Raw genomic sequence first — 10,418 nt, forward strand, 5'->3', positions numbered from 1 at the left:
CCCCTCTTTTTACAGGTAGGGCCGAGAGGGAGCGGGAGTAGATGTCCGTATGGTGCAAGTGTTTTCTCGAGTCTTTCATTTATGACTCATTTCTTTCAACCATTTCTTCTTAAGTTTTTATTCGACATTTCAGTTTTGTTGAGTTTGGTTTTATGAAAGACAATTTGAGTTTTAATAAGAGTTTTTGAACGAAAAGGTTTGGGATAAAGCATTTGATAAGGTTCATCGGGCCAAGGCCGTTACAAGAGAGATCAGTTTAGAATTGTGCATTGGATAATTCAATTACTTACTCTTCTTTTTTTGCAGGTTTGTTGGGAAAGTTTTAAAAGTGTAATTCTTGCTGTGGTGCCAAACTTTTGGGAAATATGGATCCAAGGACATGGTATTGCAAAAACAATTGTAACTTGTAAAAAAAATTGCTAAAATCTTATTATAAGTACTTGAACTTTGTAAATTCTGTAAAATTTGAATTCCCACGTTTCCAATCCTCTAGTCCAAAAATCTGAACTAATTGTGTAATTTGGAATAGTAAATACTATAGTGCAAGAATTATTCCGATGCGGTACAGTTAATTCAATCGAATGCCAAAAGGTGGAAGACGCCGTTAAAAAGAACCGCGTCACCGTCGATACAGTTCTTAACGTCGCGTCAGAAATTAACGGAGTTTACACAGCACAGCGCCTTTGCAAACTAGTTTTATATAAACATCTCCCATCATCTCTCTGATCTCTCAGTCTCGTCTCCCATTTGTTTCACAGAGGAGAGAACAGCTTCAGAAATAGCCTACAATGGTGGTCGCTAGAACTCTGTTTTCAGTCTCAGCAATTCTGATCATAATTATAACACTCTTTGTCCATGTAAATGCGTAAGTTCAGAGATTCTAAACTATTATGTGATCTTAGATTTTTTCTATCATTCCGACAGAGATTCTTACGTTGCTATTTTTTGTCTGTGTAGAGTTCAAGAAACAGGGGAATTGAAAACTGAGAGTTCAAGAAATACATTATTGGCGGATTAGTGAGTTCCCACTTAAGTTTTTATGGTGTGGATTTGATCTCCATCGTTCAGATTGGATCTGTGATATTAAATGTGATTTTGCATGCTCTGTTTTCAGTGAATCGCATGAACACGCCGTTAAAGACCCAGAAGGAATAGCCGCCATGATCGATATGTGAGTCTCTCTCTCAGTAAAAATAGTATTATATTAGAGAAATTGCATCTCCTAAACGCAAATAATATCTATATTTGCATGGATGGAAATTCAGCTTTTTGGCTGAGCTATTTTTTCAAAATAGCAATTTTACTCCTAGATTAGCTAGTGCAACCTAAAGCTTCTTCTCATTACACATCACCCTATAGCACGTGCGTGATACAACCTGTTAGGAGAGAGGGTGAATTCTCTAAATAAATTCTTCAATATACTTCTCGGTCTTGTATTGATCTTATTCTTTTTTATTCAACCCTCTGCAACTTTTTTTTGTCCGAAACACTTTTCTTTTTGAAATACTACAACTTTTATTTCAAAAACTAGATTTTCATCTTAGGAGAATCCCACGAAACCGTATTCATTATTCACCTAAAGAGATCTATTTAGCTCTGATACCAATGATAAGATCCAAGGAGGATCTGATCGTGTAACAAGAAAGGATGGGAATAACAGAAGAAAGAGATAAGGGAAAGAGAGAGAGGATAAGATAAGAGATAGAATTTGTTGATTAATTATTTGATAATGATAAGCTTGGTGAAAGCTTATCTGTTAAGTGACAGAAAGGGGAGAAGTTTGAGGAAGAACAAAGGTATAAGAGAAGATAGAGAGGAAGAAATCAGGGATTGAACCCGTTGTTTGATTAATGATCGTTGTTTTTGGTACAATACAGATGACTTAAATAGAGTGATAAAAAGACTAATAAAAGGTTTATTGACTTGATAACTTCCGAAGCCCAATAACCATCTCCCGAAGCCCATTAATGCTTATCAGAGAATCCCACGAAACCGTATTCATTATTCACCTAAAGAGATCTATTAGCCCAATCGCTTAGTATGTTATCTCTTCTCTTTATAGCTTTCACTATATCTCTCCGCCTCCTCCGCTCTCGATTGATTTCGTAATCCCGTCATTACCACAGCCGTCTGATCTGCTTCTGCTTTCCAGGGTTTTCTTGTGATCTCCGGAGTGCCTTAGTACGGAGGGTACGGTTCAGGTTATAGTTCTGTAGGTCGCTCATGTTTCTCATACGGTTTCTAGGGCTTCGATTGGAGATGGTGATATTGACAAAACGAGGGAGTGGCGTAGGCTTCGGCGCAGAAGAAGCATTGTTCTCTTCAGAGACAAGCTGCTGTTAATGGCAGCTGAGGATTACGATTGAATGTTTGAATCTTGTGTCAATGAGGTAGCTTTCAATAGCAATTGCATTGACTAATACTACTGTGAGGAGAATGATATGAAGAATCGGTTTTGTTTGGTCGTGTACGACACAAGAATCTCGTTAGGCTTATAGCTTATTGCATTGAAGGGGCATACATGTACTAAATGCTGCTGCTGCTGCTAATAATCCTCTCTTTTTAATGGTTGAAATCAGAAAATAGCAATGTTGTGATCTAATATCGAGTTCCCTACAACAGATGCTTGTGTATGACGTTGTCGATAATGGTAATTTGGAGCAATGTATCTATCATCTAAACAGCAACTCATAGGAAAAAGGGAAAAATAAGGTCCAAACTCCAACAGAGGAGAAAGACACTCCAAATTTTATTATCTGGCTATAAGCTCTCATTTCCATTCCTTATTTAATTTAACTTTGTATTTTTTTTTGTGGCACTAGCAGTAATTTTACAAATTAAGCTCAATTCATCAACAATTTTTGTAATGTAACACGAAACAAAAATATGTTTTAATGAACATAATGTCTGGATAAGTCTATGTATAACCCGACTACATAACATAATGTTTGGTTAAGTTTATGTATAACCTGGCTAACTTCTATATTAGCCTACAAATTATACTTACTTTAACAAAATATAATCTAACAAACATAATGTCTGGATAAGTTTATATATAACCAACTAACTTACATTTTAGTCTACAAAATTGTATATGCATTATGTGACTATAATATTAGCAATACAACATAATGTATGGACATACTAATAAAAACCTGCTATTACATTTTATCTCATTTTATATCTGTGTTAGCCGGCTGTTTTTTGGGCAAATCTCCAAAATAGCATTTTTCTAAGTTTATGTCACAAAAATAACCCTCAAAAACTAAAATGACCAAAATAGTATTTTATCTTTTGAAAAATTTAAATTTTTTTTATTTTTCAAAATTTGAAATCTTATCCCAAAACCCCCATTTCCCGACTCTAAACCCTAAAACCTAAACTCTAAACCCTAAACTCTAAACCCTAAACCCGAAATCCTAAACCCTAAACCCTAAACTCTAAACCCCACCCCTAAACTCTAAACCCTAAACCCTAAACTCTAAGCTCAAAACCCTAAACCCTAAACCCTAAATCCTAAATCTTAAACCCCACCCCTTAACTCTAAACCCTAATGTCTAAATTAAGTTACCATTGGAGTATAAGTGTATATTTATCTCTTTTGATAAAACATTAAGTGCTATTTTGCTCATTATATTTGTGACAAAAAATTTTTTATTGTTATCCTAATCATTTTCTCGGCTATAAATACAAAAAAAGATACATACAATATCACAAGAAACTGACATCACACTTTAATTTCAATTTTTTATTTGTTAGCCGGATATTTATACTTTCCAATAATCTAAGTAATTATATAATCTCATACATCCTTGTATTAATTAACAAACATAGATAAAGTCAAGTTGTAATATTAGTAATACATGACGTAATTTGTTACTCGTCACCTAACAATGGACATCATATATTATATAAAGGAAGACTTTACTCTCTCCTCTTTATGCCACCTCATCAATTCAAACATTCTCGTGTCTTTTCGTCCCAACCCGCTGTGTTTCAATTGTGTTCGATGTGCATCCGTTTGAGTTTTATTTTATTTTTTTGGCCTTCGTGTTTCAAACTTATGTGCAAATCAGATGGGCCTTTACACAAATCAGGTCCTTTGTTATTCCACGTAGTTGAAGTGTGGCATTTCGCTTAGGGTTAACCCGTGTTCTTCTTCTTCGCCTCTCCAAAACCGATGTTGCTTGTGTCTTCTCGATCGCTCTTTCAACTTCTTCCAAAGATGACGAAACAATACCAGTTACCAAATTTTCATCTTAAAACTCTTCATTAATCTCTCAGACATGATCTCTATTCTATGAGATTTCTGATTCTGTAAGGCGGTGGAGGTTCATCTATAAAAAGGTATGATTTTCCACTTTGAGAATCATCCTCTCATTCTTCTAAGCTAACCAGTAAACTAAATCTGTGAGATATGACTAACGTTTCGGTCTTCCTCTCCGATTTGCAGACGGGCCGCTCCTCCTCCATTGTTCAAGTCTGGTTGCTCTGTTTCTGGGAGGCTAGGAATGTCCGCCGTGGTGGAGAGTTTATGGGAGTGGTTATGCTCCTAATGGATTCTCAGGTATTTTATTTAACTCCGCCTTTTGTTCATAAGCATAGCCTTTAACCGGTTTAGTTCTTTAGCCATTACCACCGTACTGAATCCATATTACGAAATAAAATATTTTTTTAAAAAAAAATTGTTCATAAAGAGATTTATTTTACATGTATAATACTACTATCCACCTTACTGAATCAATATTACCAATTATTTTAAAATTTCTAAAGTTTTTGTTAAGCATTTTTCACTGAGACGTTTTGCAAATTTGATTGTTGTTTCTCCTTCATGTATGTTCAGGCGACCATGATGCCGGCCCACCGTGAATGTACACCGGCTTGCAACCCACAGGCCTCATCTGAAAGCGGGTTCGGTTTGTTCCTTAACCGGGTTTGTTGTCACTCGATGTAACCAAAACTCTCGACTGTCGGACTCTTCCCTGCAAATCCTTTTTAGCGACTCAACCTCTTTCAATGAGGTTCCGTAATCACAGTGAAATGATCGGCCTTGCCAACGCAAACACTCATCTTCCAGGTAATGCTTCTATTATCTGTTCTTCAAACTACCGGATAAACGTATATGTAGTATCTATTCTGAGCGTATTTGTAGTTTGTTAAATAATTATTTTATTTGTTGCTATATTATTATATTGCAAGTATATATTTTTGAAACATAGTACTATATGCTATAATGAACATTGACTAATTAACAATGTATAATATTCTTCTTTTGACAAGCCTAATTGGTGAGATAACTGTTGTGAAGAGTTCTGTCACCGACCCTCCTCAGGACAAGACCCATGTTATAGCGACCATTAAGATGGGAAAGTAAGTTATTTGAATTGATTTATGTGATCGGTTGTTTAAATCTAACAACCACAGTTTGCTCACCATTCTATTTTCGCATGTTATCAGTCACATGTCTGTGACCATGAGTGTAACACCCCCGAACCGTTCTAGGCATAGGTCGATCGACCGGCCAACAATCAAACAAGAACATGACCGACGGACGACCCACACCAAGGGGTTGGAGATGAAAGGCCAACCGGCCAGCCAACAATCAAACAAGAACATTACTGACCGTCCAACCCAACACCATGGTCCGGAAGCGCTACGTGTCGGGTTAGGGACGATCCGGTCAGAGTCACAAAATTTACTCCACGACCTAGACCAGTTCATCCACTAACTTGTCCCGCTGCGTCAAGGCACAAGGCTTTGCAACCCGTACCTAGATTTAGCGTTTTCCGTTAGATCGAGGCCTAAGGCTTTTCAACCCGTACTACGACCTAACGTTGTGTTAGACCGGACTAGTCAAATATCAGAGTACTCATGAAGCGCATATAAATCATTTACTTTTATTGATTGAGGAAATATCCATACATTGATATAATTCGAGACCGGTCCCAGCCTAATGCCAAATCGAGTCAACTATACACAAATCCACAATACCGTTAACAAAAGGCATGAAATCTACTCCGGTGGTCCTAACGTCCAGCATCCAAGATCCGATCACCCTTACCTAAGGCTACCTGCAAAAAGGACAACGAAGTTGGATGAGTAACCTATTGTTACTCAGTGAGTTAGAATCCCCATCTAACAAATACAACCCCTCGCTATCCCACCCCAAACAATCTAAAGCGAGAGGTTCACCTAACAACAAATCAATCCAATTCAATAGATAAGCAATATCAGAAATATGCAGCAGATAATAATAACAAGATAATTAACGATATGAAATCATAACCGCTAATGACTTGCTAACCCCTTAAACTCAAACTCAACTCAATCTAGGGTTCAACAACCCTCTACACCATCTACACTATCACTAGGGCCCTTTGTGACTTAGTGTTCCTCCTCTATCCTCGGCAATATCCCATCTCCCTACCACAAAGGCCAGAAGAAGGAACTTTCAACCGAACGCGGCCCACAGTACGTTCGCGTCACCGCGCGACAGCCCCAGTACGTTCGGGCCACTGCCGGTTGTCACACGAAGATTGCGGCCCACGGTACGTTCGGGTCACCGCAAGACAGCCCACAGTACGTTTGGGTCACTGCCGGTCACTATCCCGTCGTGCAACCACTCAGCCATAGGCCATGACCCCATCTCTCTGAGTGTTCTCGATCCAGCGAATAAGGAGTTTCCTTAAACCCGCTGGGTACAAGGTCGAGGAAATACTAATCCACCTCAAACATGCCTAGCATTGTGGATTACACAAATGCTATATGATCATACATGACTAATACTAAACCGGGTAAAAATAACACAAGGTTTCAAGTAGTAATCACAACCCAATCAAACACATTCCAGAATCTAGCATAAAGACTAATTCCAGAATACCTAACTCTCCACAACTTAGCGATGCCATCTAGGCATTCAACATTCTCTAACTAACCAATCAAACAACTAAGCATGCTATCAACTCAATCAACCAAACCTCAACTATTAACTAATCAAACCGTTACTCAGTTAGACCCGGCCCCTGCCATGATCCAACTTCCAAGCAACGGGAACCTGCATGAAAACAAGTCAGCAATCAATAGATCACAACTCACTGTGTTCTTTGACGATAAACAGCTGTTTGATCGGAGAAGACTTGGCCAAAACCCAATTGACGACATGACTGGAGTGGACTGGACTGATCTTGTCTAGGACACAACCTCGGCTTCACCATAAAGAAACTGACAGGCCTCGACAGGCTGATCTGGACTCAGACAGAACCTCCTCTAGCTTCTGGACAGTTCTTCGGACTTCCGGGCGGAGTATCGAGCAGAACTTCGACTGATCTGAACCCGTAGAACTGAACTAACTCCGGACAGCATCTCCACTTGATCATAAAAAAAACTGAGTGGCCTGGACGAATTCAGTTGGACAGAACCGTCCCTAGGCGCTGACTCGAAATCAATAGAGAACTGACCTCGAAAACTCTCTAAAACTCTTGAAATAGCTTGGAATCACTTGCTTTCTTTTTCTACTTTTCTCTCACGTTTTTAACTTGGTTTGGACAGGTCTGAATGTGAGGAAATGAGCTGGGTTCGTGGGGTATTTATAGGAGGCAGCAACCAATCAGCTTTAGGTTGGTGGGCACCCGTGTGTCGCTCCGCATGGCTCCGGATGCATGCACGGCGACACCTCGTGCTCCACATGTCCTTCAGCATGGCCAGGACTCATGCAGGACGCCACAAATCCTCCCAGATGTCAGGCTGCATGACTGTAACTCATGCAAGGCGCCACAGTAGCTCAGACATGGCTGGACGTATGCTTCAGTTGCATGCGCGGAGACACCTCGTGCTTGGTCGATCCACCTCGTGCTTCTACAAGTCAGGCTGCATGTACTGCTTCCATGCACGACGACAACTTGAGCTTCTGTAGACACTCAGCTTGCTGGACAGTTAACACCACGTTCTGAACACTCACACCAAGCCACCTCGTGCTTCTCGGTCCATTCGTCTGATTTCGGTCCTTCCGGTAAATTTCTGACCCGCGATAAATCCCGAATATTTTTCTACTCCCATTCTGATGTTCTGAATAACTTTCAATAAACTCCAGACTCCATTATAACCTTGACGGTAATATTTCCCGAGCCTCCGGCTTCTCCGAAAAATATTACAGAATACCGAAATTAGGGTTACGTCCAATTTCGGGTTTTCCCGTTGTGCTTGATTCCCATCATGCTTGATTCCCGTCCTTCTTAATTCCCGTCCTGCTTCCAATGTCTTCGAAATAATATTCTGCAGACACGAAGTTCCGCAGAAAACTTCGTACTGGAGAAACGTCGTTCTTCTAAAACGTTGAGCTTCTAAACCGTCTTGCTTCCAAAACATTTATACTTCCAAAACGTCTGTCTCATCAATCTAGGACATCTTCTAACTATGGTCGAGCAACTTATTCGACTCATAGTTCACTCACGATCACTTCTTCGACCACCTCGTTCTTCGAAATTTCTCGATCGATCAATCTTCTGTCTCGACCATTCTTATGCCGAAGGGCAGCTTATCAGAATTAGTCTCTTCGACTCTCATGCTGTTAAGATCCACAATCAACTAGAAACGATGCGAGGTGATCCAAGGGTTGTGGTTGCAACCAGTGTCGACCCCAAGATGGTGGGATGTAAGAAACCTAACTGAAGCTACATGGCCAGCTGTATAATGTTTGCTAAAACATTTAATCCCTATTCATCCTACAGGTCGTCTGTTTTTGAATGCCACTTCCGGCACACACATATACTTTGACAAGGAAACAACTGCAGGGAGTGTTTTTCTATAGGTAACTTCTTGCGAATTGTTTGCTTTATACATTCACTAATTCTGTGAGATTGCAAATGTATATCGATAAGTTTAACAACTGTATATTTGATTACGAAGGTTGGTCGCACAAGACACTAGGCTTACACCAGCCGCTCTACTGCTAATGGGATATGCTAAGGTGGAATCCCTGAGCATAGCCGAGCTCAATGATTTTGTCATTACTGCTCCCTCGCAGGTATGGTAACCGGATTTATAATGTTTAAATGCTGAATGTTTAAGTTTGTGTGTGTCATTCTGGTTTTCAAACAATGTAGGAAATTGATTTTATCTGTACCGGAAGAGTGACTGAGGTAAAGATGAAGAAGGGATGGTGCTATATTTCTTTCTCAAACTGTGCCAAGAAACTTCAGCGCACTGTCTCATCTTTCACATGTCTGCCTTGCAACAAAACTAATGCAGTTGGTGTCCTTCGGTATGTATTAATTCTCGGCAACTTATTCAGTTACATTGAACTTCCGACCTAACACAAATTCACCTTTTGGATTTGATACATGTTCTCTGTCTGCTAGATACCGTGTGGAGGAGATGTCTGTTGCAGATGAAACCAGTGAAGCTCTGTTTGTCTGTTTCGATGGGGTAATGACGAAACTCCACAACATGAAGGCCTATGAGGCTGGCCATCTTTTGGTATGTAATTTATCTACCGTCATTCATATTGTTTTCCTAGCAACTTATTCATGCAGTCGCATTGAACCACTGTTTATTCAGGCTGGTGATGGTGTCAACCCGGAGGAAACTCAGACCCCATCGTTTGTGGCAGACATGGTAGGTAAGACCTAACACATTCCAGGTGAGGGCGAGTTCATTCAATTAAACAGCAAATCATCAGACCTTTACTGTCTCGCTCATCGAGGATGAGCATGAAAGTGAGCCACACAGCCTGCATTCATTGATAACGTAAGGTTTAGAGCTTTTCCAGATATGTAATTCTCGGTAAAAAGATATAAACGTCTTTTTTTGGGTTCAAATAGGGCGGAAACGATGACAATGGAGATGACAAACCCGGTGCCATCTCAGTGCCTGCTAAGGTGGAAGCTGGTGGTGGAAGCTGGTGGTAGTATCAAGGCGCATGGAGCATCGGACAAGGTGAAGAAAGCAAGCAAGACTTAGGTGAAGATGATTGGAGTTCAAGCCGCAGTTTTTCCCGTTTTCTATAATGCTTAAAACATTTACTTGTTTTTTTTTTCCTTTTTTGGGGATTGCTTTATGAACAAGTTTGACTTTGACTATTTGGTACTTTTATAATTTTGGTTTTTAATATCCAATATAAAATATATCTCATTCCAGAAATGTTTGTTACATTAAAATTTTCACTACAAGAAAACACATGCTTAATGAGGAAATTTAACGAGGAAAAACAATCCTCGTAAATTTACGTCAATTTTACGAGAAACTTACGTGGAAAACTAATGTCATCGTTATTTCCTCGTAAAGTAACGACAAAAGCGTTTAGTCGTAAAGTGGATGTAATTTGACGAGGAAATACTATTTCCTCGTAAATACGACGTAAACTTCGCGTGTTATTTATGAGGAAATAGTTTACGTGTATTTAGCGAGGAAATTTTGAATCC

General features: G+C 39.5%; 2 protein-coding genes and 1 long non-coding RNA gene across 7 annotated transcripts in view; all 3 read left to right on the plus strand.

The window, feature by feature from the left end:
- Window positions 1-487, plus strand: part of LOC106310414 — a 4,087-nt gene extending 3,600 nt beyond the window's left edge. The window contains exon 2 of the long non-coding RNA XR_001263780.1: window positions 307-487. This is a non-coding gene — a long non-coding RNA (uncharacterized LOC106310414). The remainder of the gene's footprint in view (window positions 1-306) is intronic.
- A 257-nt stretch (window positions 488-744) lies between these two features.
- LOC106310379 (putative pectate lyase 14) lies at window positions 745-2,867 on the plus strand. The gene is made up of 4 exons (XM_013747612.1): window positions 745-865; window positions 958-1,017; window positions 1,115-1,171; window positions 2,623-2,867. Exons 1-4 carry the CDS (start codon window positions 789-791, stop codon window positions 2,678-2,680), a joined length of 252 nt encoding a protein of 83 aa, XP_013603066.1. The 5' UTR covers window positions 745-788; the 3' UTR covers window positions 2,681-2,867.
- A 1,094-nt stretch (window positions 2,868-3,961) lies between these two features.
- Window positions 3,962-10,139, plus strand: LOC106307497. Of its 5 annotated transcripts, XR_001263348.1 has the most exons (11): window positions 3,962-4,347; window positions 4,454-4,567; window positions 4,844-5,077; window positions 5,281-5,370; window positions 7,549-8,650; window positions 8,727-8,806; window positions 8,905-9,022; window positions 9,102-9,259; window positions 9,357-9,474; window positions 9,556-9,744; window positions 9,819-10,139. XR_001263348.1 is itself a non-coding variant. In XM_013744475.1 (10 exons), the coding sequence occupies exons 5-9, from the start codon at window positions 8,742-8,744 to the stop codon at window positions 9,625-9,627; spliced, it is 531 nt and encodes a 176-aa protein (XP_013599929.1). In that variant the 5' UTR covers window positions 3,962-4,347; window positions 4,454-4,567; window positions 4,844-5,077; window positions 5,281-5,370; window positions 8,727-8,741; the 3' UTR covers window positions 9,628-9,744; window positions 9,819-10,139. The 5 variants fall into 5 exon arrangements, 3 of the variants coding, with proteins under 3 accessions (XP_013599929.1, XP_013599931.1, XP_013599930.1); XR_001263347.1 differs by having other exon boundaries at window positions 7,549-8,806; XM_013744475.1 differs by lacking the exon at window positions 7,549-8,650.
- The last annotated feature ends 279 nt before the right edge of the window (window positions 10,140-10,418 follow it).

The sequence above is a fragment of the Brassica oleracea genome, chromosome C8 (genome assembly GCF_000695525.1).
Source record: "Brassica oleracea var. oleracea cultivar TO1000 chromosome C8, BOL, whole genome shotgun sequence".
NCBI lineage: Eukaryota > Viridiplantae > Streptophyta > Magnoliopsida > Brassicales > Brassicaceae > Brassica > Brassica oleracea.